This window comes from Phyllostomus discolor, chromosome 10 (assembly GCF_004126475.2).
Source record: "Phyllostomus discolor isolate MPI-MPIP mPhyDis1 chromosome 10, mPhyDis1.pri.v3, whole genome shotgun sequence".
NCBI lineage: Eukaryota > Metazoa > Chordata > Mammalia > Chiroptera > Phyllostomidae > Phyllostomus > Phyllostomus discolor.
In genome coordinates this window covers 92831625-92850176 of record NC_040912.2, presented here as the reverse complement: position 1 = coordinate 92850176, position 18552 = coordinate 92831625, and the positions used below count along the sequence as shown (strand labels likewise).

Here is an 18552-nt window from a genome sequence, read left to right as displayed (position 1 = left end):
ATCCCAGCAGAGGGTGGACCCGGTGTTGGGTGTCCAGAGTCCGGCACGGGCCCCGGCTTCTCTGTGTTCTGCGAGGAGGCAGCTATCGGAGAATAGTTTCTAAACGTCCAAAGCTTGAATGAGTAAATATTGGCAAGAAGTCTCTCTATTACGCCATCTCTATCAAAAACAAACTAGGTTACAACATTTCCACTTTTAAACTAACACCTGTCAGTCAAAGAGCCATTCAGAAGTGGTTTTAGAAGCAAGCCCTGTGTCTAAATGCGTGTGTCACACGGCGTGTTGGTGCCGGGCAGTGAGGGCGCAGAGCTGGAAAGGGCGAGGTCTCCACCCTTCGAGGGAGCGCAGTGTTGGGTTATAATCAATTATACGGGGGGACCCCAAAAACCCAGAGTTTACTTATAGAAAGTGGTGTATTTGCTCTCGCTTGTGAAAGAAAACTCAGTCACCTTCAGAGTGCTCTGCATTTCCTCCAGTGCGCCCGTCGGGGTGTTTTCCCCCTGCTCGAAGCAGGTTCTGAACTCCTGATTTTGATGCCTTTTGGTGCTCCTGCCGTTTTTTGTTTCACCGTTTCCACGTTGACAAAACATTTCCCTTTGAGGATTTTTTCATCTGGGCCAAAAAAAAAATTTCTTGGGGCGAGATTGGGTGGATAGGGAGGGTGGGGATCCTGCTGTTTTTGGTGTAAAACTGCCGAACAGGCAGAGAAGTGTGGGCAGGTGCACTCGTCAACCACTCTTCATCAAATGGGCAAATGCATTGGAAGGGTCTTCAGAAAGAATTCACTGAAGCTGAACCCAGACTCAGTGCAGGAGGTGCTTTGGGGAGGAGGTGGGGCCAGATGCTGGGGTGCCGCTCCTGAGGCACTGCAGTGAGCCGGCAGGGAGCCCAGGGGGAGCTGTGGGGACAGGCGGGGGCTCAGGAGAGCTGCCCACAGGAGTCAGTGTCTGCTGGGTGCGTCGGGCCAGGGAGGAGTTGAAGAGCCAGCAGTGGTACTGATGCTGGTTGAGAGAAAGGAGCTTCAGAGAGGCTGAGTGAGTGTCTTTGGAGCATCTGGCTGTTGAGGTCCAGGAAGACTTGAAAATAATGTGTCGGGTTTAGAGAGAAGCTGGTGCTGGTGCTGTGGACTGAGGTGCTGGGCTCACAGAGAGGAGCCCCAGGGGTTAGAAAAGGGAGAACTGGATGCTGCTCTCAGAGACACCAGCATTGAGAGGGAGGGAGACACAAAGCCTGCCCTGGGGGACGGGATGGAGGCGCGGGGAGCTGAGGGAGAAGGCGGGGGGGGGGGGGGGGAGCGGCCAGGCTGTAATCGGGGGAAGGGGGGTCTTGCTGGGGGCGTGGGGGGCATGCGAATGCTGCCCAGCGCACTCGAGGGAGGGTCTCCAAAGGAGCCTCGTTCCTCTAGCTGCCGCTGCAAGAAGGGTGTGGGGCCACCAGGGGGCCACCTTGGGGCAAGGTCATCCCAGGGCCCGTTTGTGAAGTGCCCTCCAGCTACAGGTGGGTTTTACCATTTAAAAAGGACTCTGAAATTAAGGCGAAAAGTCTGCACACCAGAGACCTCTCTGGCCCACACCGCCGGTTGCCAACTCCAGCAGGAGCAGGAGGACTTGACTGGGAAGGAGGGAAGAAAGGGCTTGTAGCCAGGGGGGCTGACCAGACCTTCAAAACACCAGAGAGAAGAAAGTTCACCTACGCAACTGAGAACCGCCCTAGCCCAATCAGCTGACCAAAGCAGTGCGCTGAGACCCTAAGAGTCAGATACAGCCATGATTATCCATCTTACCTAATTGGTGTGATTTTAAAAAACATTATTTTCCGAATTTTGTAATATGCAGGAATTTAACTGTGTACTTGGCAAGGCAGTTTATTCTTACAGTTATTTTTTGTTATAGTGATAAAAAGACTGTTAAAATGTACCATTTCTTTTGATCACATTTAAGGGATAGATGATGTTTATAATATGTAAAATGTAATGCTTTTTAACGACTGACAATTAATAGAAATGAATATCAAAATAGTGTATGAAGTTATTGGGTATGAATATGTAGCTTCCATCTGAAATGTTCTCCCTCACACAATATTTTCTGGTATTAAAAACCTTGTTTGACTTAAATGAAAATTAGTCTGTTTGTGCTTAAGAAGCATCTTAATCTAATTGATATTAACGTGTCTTAATTTTGCCTCTCACCTGATTCTGTTAATTTCAGAACATTGAACATCCACATAAACTGTCTCTTTCTATGCTGCAAGCGTCTCCCCGTCGGTGTTTTCCTGTTTGCTTCCTTTCAGCAGCGAGTGCCAAGCACCGACTAGGCGCCACACTGTCACTGGTGTGAGGGCTGGGGAGTTACCTGAGAACCACTCTGGTCTCAGGTGCACACAGGCACAGGTGGCCGAAAAGCTAGATGATTAAACGCAATGTGATTGAATTCAGATTAAGTACATGACCTGGTTCTTATCGTGACCACATCCCGATTGGGTAGCACTTCAGTGTGGGTAACTTCAGGTGTCTGGAAGCTTTACCATGCAAGTTCCCTTCAAGTTATTTTTAAACTGTAAAGTCAGAAAAATACTAAATTCTTATACAACCATCTCATTGTTTTACCGTTAATTATAGCAAAGGAAGATGCAAACTGTGCAGTGTGCGACAGCCCGGGAGACCTCTTAGATCAGTTCTTTTGTACTACTTGTGGGCAGCACTATCACGGAATGTGCCTGGACATAGCGGTTACTCCGTTAAAACGTGCAGGGTGGCAATGTCCCGAGTGCAAGGTGTGCCAGAACTGCAAGTAAGTTCTAATTTCAACTCACAGGTGTGTATCGAGTGCAAGAGAGACCCTGTTCCTAGGTGCGAGAGGTTTGTGTAACGTGCTGGAGGTGGTTCGGACTGCAGCTGTGTTCATGCCGTTGGCCTCCTCGGGGCTCCACTGAAGGAGTAAATGCTAGCTGTGCGTTAACATTCACACGGCCTTGACACCAAAACTAATCTCAGTAATTTGAATTCCTCTGCTTGCCTAGAAAGCTAATTTAAATTAGTCAACAATTTTTAAATGAATGGTATTAACAATTTAAAATAAGTATTAGAAAAATAAAGCAGCCCCTTTTGAGGGAGACTGGGGGTGGATTTAGCAGGCAAGACAGAGAGTAGCCGTCACGGCGAGCCCTTCCCCGTCCCAGGAGGGACGGCGCACACTACGGCCGTCGTTTTAAAAAAGCGGCCGTGTCTGTCTGAAGGCAGCGGCGCCCTCCTCAGACGCCAGTCACTCTGCAGCGGACGCGCACCCACGGCACGCACACACGCGCGGCGGTGGGGCCTCCTCCTGAGTGTTCTGCTCCGCCCTTGGGTCACCTCCCCAGTCTCTTCTGCGTGTGTGTTTCCTCTCCTGCCACTAATCAGCACGGTCACTGGGGGACCTCACCTGCGGCTGCAGCAGCCTCCAGGTTATTTGCACGCAGAGGACTGTGATGACCAGGAGGAATTGTGCCCACCGCCTCCATAATCAGTCCGTTTTAGTCACAACTTAACTTGCTAACAGTCAGCATCAGTATCTCAGAATTACATGAACTAAGTAGGACCGTGTGCTGTTATGTTTTGGTAAGAATTGAAGAAAACACCAGTCAGCACCGATTTGGTGCCTTGTGTCTGTGTGAGGTTCCTGGGCGGGAGGAAGGGAACGTGAAAGAATGTTTTTCCTGCACTTTCCATGTAGCTGAAGAGAGAAAATACACGGTTCTGTACCTAGAGTTTGTTAAGCCGAAGAGGAGAAGTGGAGGCCAACTAACCCATCTTCCTTTTTACTTCTGTTCACCCCCAGGTTCGCTCAGCGTGGCCTCTCTCGGCTCTTGCTCTTGCATCGCCCCGTTGTCCCCCTTCCTCTCGAACTAAGCCCTCCGTCTCCGAGAGTGGGTGGTGATTAGCCAGGCGTCAAGGCAGAGATTTCTTTAAAGTGCAGCCCTTAATAATTATAAGATGATTATTCTTATATCTGTTTAGCACGTAAATATTCCCAGCCCTTCAGCCAGAACTATGTTTAATTCGCACCGTAATCTTTGATAATCGCTCGCACTTTACACCTGAAACGAGGAGAACCCGGGGGCCACACAGCTGGAGAGCCTGCAGCCTGCGTGCAAAGACAGGGCTGGTGCCGGGCGCGGGCCCCTTTGATTATGACGCTCTGCCCAGCTCACCGTGCCCAGATCGGCTCCTTCCCAGGAGAGGGTGGCGTGAGACCTACCCCGGAAGGATCAGAGTCAGTCATTCTTGCCGTAACCTCTCCTTCTTTGCAGGAACCCCCAAATGACTGAAGCAGGTTCGCCCTAGGTGAGCATTCAGTGAGCAGAGTCCTTGAGGGCGGGCACTCTCTCGACTCGGAGGTCACACCCTGCAGGGGTGGCCTCTGTCTCGATCTGCAGGAGGACAAAACAGGCACTGAGGTGTTACGAGCTGGGCAGGCCCCCGGACTGAGTCTTTAGATGATTACTTATGTTACAGACATAAGTTTAAAGATCAGGCATCATTAATGCTATCTTATTTTTTAGACAATCGGGAGAAGATAGCAAGATGCTAGTGTGTGATACGTGTGACAAAGGGTATCATACTTTTTGTCTTCAACCAGTTATGAAATCAGTACCAACCAATGGCTGGAAATGCAAAGTAAGTTGTTTATTTCTTTTAGAAAAATATCAGCATCTGTATGTTTTTATTTTTATTTTTATTATGTAGAGCAGACCAACTAGATACCTGTGCAAATCTATACGTTGCCATCAACTTTAAAATGAACGGCTTTATCGACGCGTACTTGATAAACAATAAACTGTACATATTTAAAGTCTGTAACTTGATCTGACACGTGTGTACCCTCACCAAGCCACCGCCACCACCGGGAGATGACGAACATGCACTCACCTCCCCCCAAAGTCCCCGGTGCCCCTGCGGGTGTCTCCAGCGGCCCACTGCTCGCCGCCCCGTGTCTTCCAGGCAGCCGGCGCTGGCACCGTAGACCAGTTTGTGTTTTCCAGAGTTTTGTATAAGTGACATGATACAGTATGTATATAGTCTGTTTTTCTTTTTTTTTTGTTTGGCTTTTAAACTTAATTATTTCGAGATTTTTTCACCCATATTGTTGCCGAGCAGTGGAGAAACCACAATTTGCTTATTGGATCCCTTGTTGGTGAACATTTGGGTTGTTCACAGTTTCAGGCTGTTATGAAAATGCTGCTGAATCTGTTAACTGACATGTATGGTGTTCCATGGCTTAGCAATGGCTTTCGAGAGAGTTCCCACCAGTCTTCACAGAAGTCTCTGAAACAGGTGGTATCCCCACACGAGGGTGCTGCAACAGAGATAAATGTTTAAAGTCCTTTAAGTTAAAATCCAAAGATAAAATACATTCCATTTAGAGAGAGAAGCTGCTAGGCGGTTTTGGGGTGTTTTTATAACCACGTATTGGTGTGTGTGTGTGTAGCATCTGTGTGAAGCATTTTGAATCATACACGCGTGTGTACACGGTACGCCTCCCCCAGGGTAGTTTTAGCGGTGATTGACTTAGACATTATTTAGATGTTGTTTAAAGTTTCTCTTAGGGTCTGAGAGTTAGACAAGGTCTGTAGACATTTGTCCATTTCTTTTTCATTGCTGGAGATACTGCTATGCTTGATATTCTCTAGTGCGCATCATCATTGATCGCACACACCACACTCCGTGTCACCACTTCTGGTCACCGCCATCGGTCTTGCCGCAGTTAGTTTGAACTCTTTCTGGATATTCTCTGAGCCAGTGGCTTCCTCTTCGTCCATCTGGTTTGGTGTTGGCATCTTTGTGGCCCTGAGGTGTCCCATGCTGATCGCTTGAGCTTTTATGAGGTTCTGTCTCCTTACCTCTCACCCCTGTAGCTTAGTTGACAGCTCTGCCTGTGGGGTGAGCTCCCTGTAACAGCAGCTCAACGGATTTTAAAACTGTTTGTCGGTGGAAGCACAAAATATTTAAATTCTTAAAGTAGAAGGTAAGGATCATTCATTTACCTTTTTAATTCTCAACTGACTGAATAAAACGTTTTACTGTTAGATATTTTTTTTTAAAGATTTTATTTATTTATTTTAGAGAGGGAAGGGAGGGAGATAGAGAGAGAGAGAGAAACTTCAATGTGCGGTTGCTGGGGGTTATGGCCTGCAACCCAGGCATGTACCCTGGCTGGGAATCGAACCTGCGACACTTTGGTTCCCAGCCCACGCTCAATCCACTGAGCTACGCCAGCCAGGGCTTGTTAAAGACATATTTACAAAAAATACATATATTTACTGTGGCTTTTCTCTGAATGTTCTTTTGGCAGAATCATAAAAGTAGTTCATGTGCTTCCTTTGAGATCTATATAGGTTCCCTAATAAGTTCTAGATTAAGAGCCCTTGGGGGCCTAGTGGTCCAGTAAATTGTGGAAGTTGAGGGATGACACTCAGGCCCCCTGCCCTGTACCGCTCTGGGCCACGCACCCATTCCCTTACCGCCCCGGGCTGTCGTCCCGTGCCGGCCGGCCGAGCAGCACGGCTGCGGTCTCCAGGATCGCAGACGGGTTTCTGGGCTTGCCTTCGCCTTGCCCTGCCTGGGAGGGAGGGAGGGAGGTCGTCAGAGCCTGGAGACTCGAGCAGCTCAGTCGTGTGCGCTCCGCCCACGCTGAGGGTTTTTAAAATGACAGTTGTAGAGAAGAGACATGCCGCTGGGCATGAGCTTCTTTCATCTACAGCAAGCACTCTGACTTGAAAGGTGAAACTAGGTAGAATTTATAAGGTAAATATTACTTTGATCTGAAAATAGGTATGCCTGGAAACTGAATGACCAGGTGTGGATGGAGTAGAAAGACGCTTTCCCAGGTCCAGCTCAGCGTGTTGGCTTTCTCTTGGCGTGAGCGGTGCTGAGGCGGAGAGTGCCTCGGCCTGGGGGTTTGTACGAAACCAGCACCCACGTGCCACGGCCCTGTTTCCGCCTTCGCCTTCGGAGTGAGTGTCGGGCCTCCAGCGCCGGCCGGCCGGGCGTTCCCCAGCGCCGGCTGCAGTGGAGTGCCCCGGGCGGCTCCGTGAGGCTTCCTGGCACCACTGAAACCTGTAACAGCACCTGGGGTTCCAGCCGATCATTGCTCAAACTCGGAGCAGCGGTCCCCCGTGAGTTACTGCGCGCCGTGCGCCGCGTGCCTGTGGCCAGGTGAGGCGGAAGGAGGGCGAGCAGCGGGCATGCCCCTGCGCTCCCCTGGGCCCGACAGCCCCCGGACTAACGTGGCGACCACAGACGCTGAGGGCAGGCACCGCAGTCAGTACCCTGCAGGCAGCTAAACTCCACGTTAACTGTCTCAGGTCAGCACTGTCCCGAAACACTCGCAGGTCTAGAAAACAGCGCCTACCGGGGTGCACAGGGGGAAACGTGCTCCGGGGCCTTTGCCCGAGCCCTGCACTTGGCCGCCCGGTCGGACTGGTGTCGGTTCCTCCCCCGCCGGTGGGGTGGCGGCGGTGACCCCGGGCCCGCGGCTCCGGGCGGCTCCCAGGCGGAGGCCCCCCGGGTTGCTGGGCTCACTGGCAGAGAGGCGGCGCCGGCCCAGAGCGCATCCTGGAGCTGGAGAAGGCGTGGAGGCCGGTGCGCGGGGTGGGGGTGGGGGTGGGAGTGGGGGTAGTTCGTCCTCGGTGGGGGTGGGGGTGGGGGCGGGGGCGGGGGCGGGGGCGACCCTGGCCGAGAGGAGGCGCAGGGAGAGCCGAACACCTGCGCCCCGCCCGTGCGCCGGGTGAGGGTCGGCGCCTGGACCTGGCGGCGCCTGGCCCGCCTCTGGGCGGCGGCCCGCAAGCCCCGCGACCGGAGGGTGGAGACTGGAGGGAGGGGTCTCCTGCGGGCAACTGCCCTCAGGTGCGGCTTCCCCGGAGGAGCGGCGGGCGTGCTGAGGGTCGGAGCGGCGGCCGCCCGCCGGCGTTCCGGTCCCTGGGCGCCGGCGAGCCTGGCTGGCGAGGCTGGCTGGCTCCGGACCGGATAATCCGGCCGCGGAAAACCGGCGGTCGGGCGAGCGCGCGCGTTCGGGCTGGGCCGCCGCCTCGTGCGCCTGCTGGCCGGCTCCCTTTGGGAAACAGGAAGTTGGATTGTAATTTGTTTTCCTCGCTTCTCTAAGGTAAAGGATAGTTTTAAGACTATAAATTTACCTTTGATTATAGTTTTGGCTGTCCCCAAATGTGTTACATTTTATTTTATCCGTATTTATGTACATTTGATCTAATATCTTTGTTATTTTAGGTTGTGCTTAAGCATGTTAATTCCTGCTTTAACTTTTTTAACTTAATTTGCGTTAATTACAGTTAATAAGGTAGTTTAGCCAGTGTGTTTTTCTTTTTTTGCAACTATTTTGATTCTTGAAATAGTGACTTTTTAAGGTGTAGTATTTATGTTTTTAGTTTCATTTTGTTCAAGTCCTTATTTTTTGACCAGCTGATTCAACAGCCTGTAAGTAGGTAGGTAAAATTGACTGTATTTTTCACACTGATTTCTCCTTGTATTTCACTTTCTTTTTTTGGCTTTTTTTGGCACTATTATGTTGTGGCTGTTGCTGAGCAAGTAGATCAGGTCAGTGTCGATACATATATTGTGCTTTTCATCAACGTAAAACTGCCTTTATATTTTGCTCTGCTTGACAATATGGCCACAGGGGGTTCAGTTTACCAGGTGAAGGATCATTTCACGCCTGTTGTTGTGAATTTTGGATCCTTCCGTTGTAACTTTAAATGTATCTTTTGAAAGGTTGAACTATTTGAGGTTAATGGTTGCGACCGAAATGCTTGGCTGTATTAGAACAAACTAGTTTTCTTGTTTTCCTGTTTTCCCGTTCCTTTTTGCCCTTCCGTGATTTGCAATTCAGAATCTTATCATATGAATGTTAAGGTGTAATTGTTGAAAGGACCATTTCTTCTCTCACTTCCCACTGAAAATGTAGAAATGAGAAACCTTTCTTTCTCCTCTCCTTGCCTTGGTTAAATTAACCCAGACTACAAACCTTGCCATTTTTTCTCAGCTCCCCCCCCCCCCCAAAAAAGTATGTGTTTCCTCTGAGTTCTAGTCTCATTTCAACCCCAATCTTTGTGTCCTGTCTGTTTTCCTCTACAAACGGATACTGTTGCCTTCTGACTGCCACCAGAACGTGTTGTGGTATAGTTTTGGTGTTACACCTTTTTCTTTTCTCGACTCTGCAAAGAGTTGGACCCATGGAATGTTCTAGAGAAGGGTTGGTTAGCTTCGCCTTTAAACCAGCTTACACAGCACGTTGTTTACATTATCTTTCACATCATTCAGTAACAGCTAAGGTAATGTTTCCTGTTCTGATTCACTCGCCTTCTCTGTCCTGGTTTGCATTGTCTTGGAAAATGCCTCCAGAACTCCAGGCTCGCTTCCCAAGGTGGTGCCCCAACTCCCCCTGATCCCGTTCCCTGTCCCATTCTGCTGCTCTCATTCCTGCCACGGAGTCCTGTGCCCCCTGCCGGGAGTCCGGTGGGTCAGTTGTGTGTGTGTGTGTGTGTGTGTGTGTGTGCGTGTGCGCGCGTGTCCTAACTCTCGTCTGGGGAGGAGTGGTCATGTGGGTAAGGGGAGGCTGTGGGTCAGGCCTCAGCGCTCCAGTTACTAAGTACAGGATCCGTGGCAATGATCTGGCTTTCCTGAGCCAGTGTTGCTCGTGTGGAGAATGTTCTAGTCCTCCGCTCACAGGGTGTTGCGTTTAGGGAGACGGCGCCGGCAGTGAGTGCCCAGGTGCCCAAAATAGTTGGCATGGGCTTTCCGTAGAGAGGGGCTCATCCTCTGAGCCGGCTGAGGACTTATCCCCTTCCTCTGCCGTCCAGTTCCTCGTGCATCTCTGCAGCCCCCGTTCATGATTGGCCCGTGTTTCGAGCAGTCGAAGGCCTGTGTGTGTCCAGCACGGGCGGAGGGTGGGCCCAGGCCCTCACCTGGGCTTTGGCCTGCTGAGGCTCCTCAGGGCAGCGAGGGCCGTCCTTTCGGGAGCTTAGCCGTAGGCCAGCCAGTGTCAGCTCGGCTTCTGTCCCCTGCTCCTCTCTCGGGAACCTTCTGTTGGTGGCACGTTACGCATTTTAAAAAACTTTTATTTGAAAATAACTTCAGCCCTGGCTGGCGTAGCTCAGTGGATTGAGCGCGGGCTGGGAGCCAAAGTGTCCCAGGTTCGATTCCCAGTCAGGGTACATGCTTGGGTTACAGGCCATGACCCCCAGCAACTGCACATTGATGTTTCTCTCTCTCTCTCCCTCTCTCCCTCTCTCCTTCTCTCCCTCTCTCTCTCTCTCTCTCCCTTCCCTCTCTGAAAGTAAATAAATAAAATCTTTAAAAAAATCAGTCATTTCATCTATATCTATCTATATATCTATATTAAAAAAAAGAAAATAACTTCAGTCTTTAAAGTTTGGAAGAAGTAAAACCACCCACGTGCCATTTATTCAGTACCTGGAGTCACACCTGTTGTTGGGATTGCATCATCATCACCCTTGTTTCCTCCTGCTGCCCCTTCCCCTCCCCTCCCCTCCGCTCCCCTCCCCTCCCCTCCCACTGTACCTTTGGGGCTCGAACCCTGCAAGGGCGAGTTCCATACACTGTGCTCCCTGTCCCGGGTACTTACATTAAGTGTGTATTTCCCAATGAAGCAGCGATCCTTACATCGTCATAGCGCTGTTCCCTATTTCATACCTTTACATCGGTCCGTTCGGTTGGCCAAAAAGTCTGTTGTTTTTTCCGTAAAATAAGACATTTTTCACTTCCACCAATAACTTGATTGAGTTGTAAATTTTGAGGATGTCGCCTATCTCCCGCTGTTGACTTCTCGTGGGGAGAGGCCGGGGCGCTGCTAAACGTCTTGCAGTGCATCAGGCAGCTCCACTGCAAACCTTTGGCCAAAATGTCAGTAGTACAAGAAACGTCACAAACCACGTTTGATCGGTCACAACACCTTCTCCACACACACTGCGCACATCTTTTGTGTGTGTGTGTTTCCATTTTTTACGTTTCTTATAGTAAGAAAGTATACTGCACCGAAAATGTGTATCATCTTCAGTATTAAAGTGGCTGCACAGAAATTCACCATTTTTGTTAAGTGTTTTCTGCATGCTAATATGAAAGCTGTTGCAACACAATCCTAACAGAGTTGTTTCACGTGAAGTTGAAGGCAACTAAGCACTGCCAGGGCCGTCATCTGGAACAAGCTAAACGAACTTTGTGGCTGAGCCAACCGCATTTTCATCCAGTCTCCCACCCGTATCTCAGTTTTGTCCCTTGATCTGAGGTCCGTGGAGCATCTTCTCCCTTCCGGGGTAAAGCCCCAAACCTGGTCTAGGGTGGGCGTTCCCTCTAGTCGTTGCTCTTTGGACTCCTCGAACCCAGAAAGTTCCCTAAGCTCATGTCCTTTTGATGCCGACTTTTGAAGACCTGTTCTTGTTCCCCTAAATAGACTTTGGTCGTTTTGTTCTTTTCTGGTGTTTTCTCATCATTATGTAGAGTCAGGCATTCCTGGCCACGATCGGGCCCAAGTGATGAGGGCCCTTCTCAGGTGCCGCTGCCCTCAGGTGGCTCAGCCAGGTGGGCCTTGTGCGCGCCTCCCCTCACAGGTGGTGGCCGTTCCGATCACGTGGGCCTGCCTCCCGCCGAGTTCTGGATGCTCCTCCCCAGGTGCCCAGGGAAGCGGCGTGCGAGGCGGCACTCGTGCGAGGCGGTGCTCTCGGGCCTTGCACGGACCTTGCTCTTCCTCCCGAGTTTCTTCCGAGGCCTTAGGACCGGTTGCCTAATGCAGGCTCTGCCCGTGGGCTGTAAACTAATGCATTGCTGTAGCTAATTTATTTTGTGCTCAGATGGGCCCTTGTTTCCCTGGGGCAGCCGCTTCGGGCTGGCCCCTAGGCCCTTGTGACCTGCCCTCACCGGGTATTGGGGCGCCTCCTCACTTTGGGGCTCATCCTCCCTTCTGGGCCAGGGGCCTTCCTGGAGAATGGGCACTAGGTTTGCTCCCTGCCAAGGGCTGTTTGCTTCTTCACCCTTCCAGCAGATGGGGTGGGAAATATGGGTGTGTATGTGCACTTACACGTGCATGTGTACACGTGCATGTACACACATACTATGCACGCACTCAACACAGTTCATACATGATGAATTCACACCAATACCTCCGATGCTGGCCCTCCCACTAAGGCTTCTGCCCTCCCGGTTCTGGCCTGTGTGTTCGTCCTGGGTTGAGTCCGAGTCCTGGCCCCAGCAGCACGCACACATGGACTCGCCTGCTCGGTGCTATGAACAGGCCTTCGGTGTACTCCCGGGAAAGGTGTTATTCCGCTTTTAAAAATATATGGAATCCTAGCATGCTCAGAAGTCAAAGTCACATAGCAAGTCCTACTCAGGATTGTCATTTTCTCCAGCTTGCATTCGGCCGCATTTACTCTGCTAGGTAACTAACTTGCTTTCCAGTTTGTCCTTGCTGTGTTTTTTGCAGTGACAAGCAGATACGCTATTTTCTGTTTACACTGAAGGCAGCACATTACATGTGCTCTTTTGCAATTGCCTTTTTCACTTAAAAAAACCTACAAGTCACTTGATATCAGTTCATCGGGCTTTCCCTCCTCCTTCCCCTCCCCCTTCTTCTCTGCAACACAGTTGATTCGCCTGGTGGCCAAAGCTGGGAGGTTGAGGTAGTTTATGGTGTTTTGCATAACAAATGATTCTCGAGTTGGTAACTTAATGCAGAGGGGTTCTGAACCGTGGAGAGAGGATGTCTGTGACAAATTCCCAGGAGTGGGCTTCCTGGCTGGGGGCAGATGCACTTGGAGTTGGTTAGATAGGGTCACATCCCTCTCCGGGGGCTGGTGGCAGTTCCCAGGGCCACCAGGAGAGGGGTGGACGCGAGAGCCTTTCTTCCTGTATCCTTGCCAACAGAATGTCATGCTCAGCTTTTGAATTTTCGCCTATTTTATGGTGAAAAATGATCTCTCAGTGTAGTTGAGTTTTCATTTCTCTGTTGAATGAAGTTGGTCTTTTTTTTAATATATGCATAAGGGTAATTTTGCCCTTTTGTGTGTTGTCTTCTCATGGGTATTTCCTGTTATTCTTGAAGATTTTGATTTTCTTACCTTCCAGTTTAAGGGTTCTTTATATACAGAGCCTGGCACAAATAACTCCCCTTTTTATTACAAAATTATAAGCCTGTATCTGGAACATCACACTTATGCACACCATTTGACATTTTAGGTGAAATGTTCACATTAAAACTGTATATTATCACACCCACATTATTACCCTACCACCACACTCAGGCAGGCCTCACTTCTGCCGGCCCCTGCGTATTGGGGAGATTAGGCCATTATCTGTGTTATATGATGCATATGTTTTCCTCCAGTTAGACATTTTTAAAAATTTTGCTTATGTTATTTTTTGCCACATGAAAATTTATTTTTATGTAGCTAGATTTACCTGTCTTCTATTACCTCTGGATTTCTGAGTTAAAATTGCCCTTCCCCTACATTGAGGTTATAGAGCAGTTTGTATTTTCATTCGGTTTTTGCATCACTTTTGTTCGTCTGACCCGTACGTAGCTCCAGGCCCTTCGGAAGGGCTGCTTCTCTGGACGGTGTGAAGTGTCTTCTTCCAGGCTGCTCTCCGGCTCTCCGCAACCGGCCACTCCAGAGGCCGTGTGCCCCATCGGCCCGAGGTTCCAGACCAGGGTTTCAGACTTGCTTGGGATTGTTCCTGGAATTCCTTGTGTGTTCCGATGCTCTGTCTTTCCTGGTGGCGGACCGGCCTCGTTGGGACCGACCTGTTCCGGTCCGGAGGCTTTGCGGTGGGGGGTGCTGTCGGTCCCCTGCGGAGCTTTTCCGCTTCGAGGTTTTCCTGCCTGCCTTGTGTGTATCTGACTCCACGAAAAACTTCACTGAAGTTTTTATTGGGATCACTTTAAATGTATCCGTTGACGTCTTGTTGATACTAAGACACATTAGAACAAGGTATGTCTTTTCATTTGTTCAAGCCTGGTTCAGTGTCTTCTGAGAGTGCTTTGGTAATTCTCTTTGTGTCGATTTTAGGTGTGTTTTTAAGTTCATTCTTAGGTAGTGTGTCTGTTTTGTTGCTGTTATAAATGGAGTTTTCTCATTTATTATACCTCTTAACTGGTTATTATTTGTGTTTTATTGACTCTTCATTGCTTTTTTTATATCTAGCCACTTTGTTAAATTCTTTTATTGAACTTACGATCCATTCTCTAGAATTTCGCAAGTGTACTATTTGCCATCTACAAGTGGAGTTTTCTTTTCTTACTCTTCTGCCTCAGTTTTTGTTTTGGTGTTTACACGGGCTTCGGGACCATGTCCAGTAGTAGTGGGCAGAGCGGGCGTCCTTGCTTTGTTCCGACCTCCGTGGGAGTGACCCAGGGTCCCCCGTTAGGGAAGTGCTGGCTTTGGAGTGGAGGGGTGTGTGTGTGGTCACGTTCAGTATATACCCATCCATTTTTACTTTCTCAAGAGTTTGTTTTTAAGAAAGAATGGGTTTTGACTTTCCTCAGCATGTATTGAAAGGATTTACTCTCTTCCAACCTAAGGATATGTTGAATTTTACTGATAGGCTTTTCTGGTATTTAACCATCCTTGCATTTCTTGCATAAACGCCACTTGGATGTGGCGTATTGTTTTCCTAATTTGCTGTCAGTCTTCACACCACAGGTGGCAAACACAAGGCCTGGGCCCCGAATCGGGGCGGCACACCTTGTTTCTATTCTCGCTTAACTGCTAAGGGTAGGTACGTGTGTACAGTCCTGAAATTTCATCCGGCCCTTTGAAGGCAACCGCGAGGCTGATGTGGCCCCGGTGAAAATGAGTTTGACGCCCCTGCTTTACATAATATGATTCAGGGTTTTTGCACGAATATTAGTGCATTTATATTGTATCTGGAAGACATTAGCAGATGTACAGCCCCTGCTGGTTTCTCCTTTTCTGCTTGCGAGTCTTTTCATACCAGTCCAGCAGCTCAAAAAGACACCGTCCCATTGGTTGGTGTGTTAGTGGGGTGGGCGATTTACCCATCTGGTGCCGGGATTGGAAGGATTCGGAGGCTTCGCAGGCGCAGGCGGCTGAGTCACAGGCGCAGGAGAGGTGTGGCCGCCTCTGGCGGGCGGGCGGGGCGGGCGGGCGCGCAACTTCCTGAGAAGCTCTCTTTCGGAAAGACCAGGTACCGCTCTGCTGACAGAGGAGAAGGTGAACTTGGAGTTGGTCTGGAGTGATTATTTTCACAATTCTGCACACCGAGTCATTTGGAGGGGTTGGCGGTACCTCTTCGGTGCCCGTTCCCGGGGTTTGCGCTCTGCCGCCGCGGAGCGCTGGCCGCAGTGGGGGTTGGGTGGCCGCGCTCTGTTGGGGCTGCTGCCTGATTCCCAACTGTTTCTCTTTCGAGTCTGAGTAGTTGCTGTGTACTTCGTGTTTTCCCTCCCGATTGGTGTTTCCTCGGATGTCCCTGTCCCCTGTTTACATTCTCCTGGAGGTTTCAGGGCACATTGAGAGATGTCTTATCAAATGTTCAGAACAAATTGCTTTTTCGAAAAGATACACGGTAAATTAGTGTCACGAACATTAAGGCTTCATGTGTCATATACAAGTGTTTCGTTGGCTTCTAAAAGGGTTGCACCGGACTGCAGTACAAACGCGTAACAGATGGGTTCTGTGTCCGTCTCTCCCGGTGTTCAGAACTGCAGGATTTGTGTCGAGTGCGGCACACGGTCTAGTGCTCAGTGGCACCACAACTGCCTGGTTTGTGACACTTGTTACCAGCAGCAGGATCACCTGTGCCCTTTCTGTGAGAAGTGCCCCGGTCCAGAGCCGCAGAGAGACATGCTGCACTGTAACATGTGCAAAAGGTAAGGGGCCTGCGGCCCCACCTCGCCGTCCCTCCGTCCCATCCTTCTGTCCCGTGTCCGTGTGCTCGTGCGCTGCTGTGTCCCCTGCGCTCTGGGCGTGGCCGCCCAGTGCCCTGGCGTGCCGCTCTGGGTGGAACAACATTCCGTGTCCCTGCATCCAGAAGGCGGAAGGGAGGGGGTGGGCAGAAGATAAGGCCGGAAGGGAGCTCTAGGCGGGGAGGCTAAAGAGGAAGCAGTTGGGCACTCTGGAGGTAGACGTGTGTCAGCAGCTTTAGTGACATCCAGAGACTCTGGTCGGGGACCCGCATCCTGGTGGCCCTTCTCCGGCCTGCCACCCCCCCTCCCTCAGGGTGTTACTGTCCTCTCTCCCCCCCGGGTCGTGCACTTGGCTTTGTGTTGGACCATTTCACTGAACAGCACCCCCCGCTGCAGGTGGGTGCACCTGGAGTGCGACAAGCCGGCGGACCAGGACCCGGACCCCCAGCTCAGAGAAGAGTACGTCTGCACGTACTGCCGACACCTGGCTGCCGAGATCGGGCTGCAGCCGGCCGAGGACGAGGACGAGGAGGTGGCCGACGTCCCCGTAGTAGGTACGCTTGGGCCCGCCAGGCAGGCACCGGGATGCTGCTCGCTGCTCGGGCGGCGGCACGGGCTCCGAGTTCCTCCGCCTCGAAAGGTGCGTGCTGGTCGCCGGGATCCCGCCGGCTCGCACCAGACCCGGCTCCCTCACAGCCGCTGTCCCGGGGAGCGAGTCCCAGGACCAGCGTGCACTTCAGAATCTGGGTTACCTCGCGGTAAACACGTTTGGGATCTGTAGTGTCGCTCTGGAACGTTGACCCTCACCTCGAGAGCCCCGAATGTGCCCAGGTGTCGTCAGCAGGGTACTGCCGGTTGTGAACATGGCAGCAGGGTTCTTGGACGGTAAAGAACCAGACCTCCAGACCAGACCGTTGCTCGCTGCTGTCTGCACGAGCGGCAGCTTCTGTGGAAGGCCCGGTGTTGTCCACACATGGGGGGTGTGAGGGCCCACCTGCGTCTCCCACACTGGACGTGCGGGGTGCCGTCATCACACACTTGTGGGGGGTCCTTCCTATGTAGTAACACACCGCTCACCTGGTAGCTCATCGCACTTCCCTTGTGTTTTATCCTGTAAGTTATACCGGGTGCAGGATAGGAAAACGTGCATTTGGGCATTTTCAGAGGTAGCTTACCCTCACTGAAGCAGAGTAGTGACTGTTGACTTAGTTACCTGGAGCATGAAAACTCCTTCTGAGGAGCTAAAGAACAAATCCGTTTCTGTTAAGATTGTACCAACGACATGGAACTTGAAGACCCCGAACGCCACGTGGTGTTCCTGGAGGAAGCCGTTCCTAAGGATGCCCGTGCTCAGGAGTCTGCGCCTGGAATTGTTCCAGATGGTGAGAGAGTTTTCTGTGACGGGTCTCGTCTGTCTTCGGGGGTGGGGGTGGGTGGGGAGCATGTGTGCACAGCGAGTCCGTCAGTGTCTGCTGAAACGTTAGTGTCCTGAACAAAAATGAGCCCAGGTGTACGCAGTACCTGGGAAGCTTAGTAGAATAACCGCAGACCATCCAGTTGGGGAAAGGGCACGTGTGTGTTTGCAGTTCCGCTGTGATCTACACCTAATCACAAACATACACTTTGTTTACACATCAAGTGGTTTTCATTAGAAAGTAATTTGTTCTTTTCTCCTCCTCTGCTGATGCTTGTAATTACTGACTAGAGCCGGTGCTGGCTGTGAGGTGCCTCACGCTGGGATAATGAGAGGTTCATTTCTGATCGTCTCAACTCCTGTCGAGGGTTACTTCAGTTGTTTCCATTAAGCTTTTTGCAGTATTGATAAGAAGCTGTCGCTGTACGTGAGCATCTGAAGTTAACGAGAGACAGGTGGGGGGGAATCTGCGCACTGAAGCTAACAGTGGGTGCCTCTGGCGGTCTGGTAGTTTCTGTGAAATTGCGTGTGTCACAGGTTGAACATACATAAAAAGTCTCAGGGTTTTTTTGAGATTACTTATATTTAACAACTTGATTAAAAGGTGTGTCAAGTGAAGAAAAATAAGACAAAGCTGTTACAAGCCCAATCACGGTGCATAATCAGAATCCTGGTTCTTTTTCGTGCCCCTCTGCACTGCCAGTGCATGATACGTGACAGCGTTGTGTTCTGTGCTCACGTGGGGAACGGCCTCGGCAGCAGGATGAACGTCCTGCCGAAACGGCCGCGGAGGGAGCGGGGGCAGGGGCAGGGGCGCTCTGCCGCCCGCCCGGGGCCTCACGAGTGTGTGTTCACAGCCCTGCAGGCGCGCGCCGGGGAGCAGCCGCAGAGCGAGCCTCCGGAAGGCCTCCATGCGCGCGGCCTCCGCGTGGCCGTGTCCGGTAAGCAGCGCCTGGCGGCGCCCGGGCCGAGCCCCGGCCGAGCCCGCGCGCGGTGTCTCTGTCCGTTGGTGGTGGTGTCTGCGGACCTTCCACACTCGGTGTTGCGAAGGCCTTTTTCGTGGTCGCTTACCCACCCGTCAGAGGAAGGATCTCTCTCAGGTCAGGGACCCTTTTCCTGCACAGAACTGGCCGTGGAGCTCTGAAGGCCGCAGTCTCTGCGAAGAGCTGCCGGGTCTCACGCTCCTCCCTGGGGCGGGTTCCAGTCGCGGTG

At 51.3% G+C, this 18552-nt stretch overlaps 1 protein-coding gene across 1 annotated transcript in view; it reads left to right on the top strand.

The window, feature by feature from the left end:
• The window catches only part of KMT2C (lysine methyltransferase 2C), a 204599-nt gene that overhangs the window by 107136 nt on the left and 78911 nt on the right, over positions 1–18552 (top strand). The window contains 6 exon segments of the mRNA XM_036011061.1: positions 2618–2789; positions 4540–4654; positions 15721–15890; positions 16323–16480; positions 17195–17308; positions 18198–18281. Of these exon segments, the coding sequence (XP_035866954.1) occupies positions 2618–2789; positions 4540–4654; positions 15721–15890; positions 16323–16480; positions 17195–17308; positions 18198–18281 (813 nt within the window).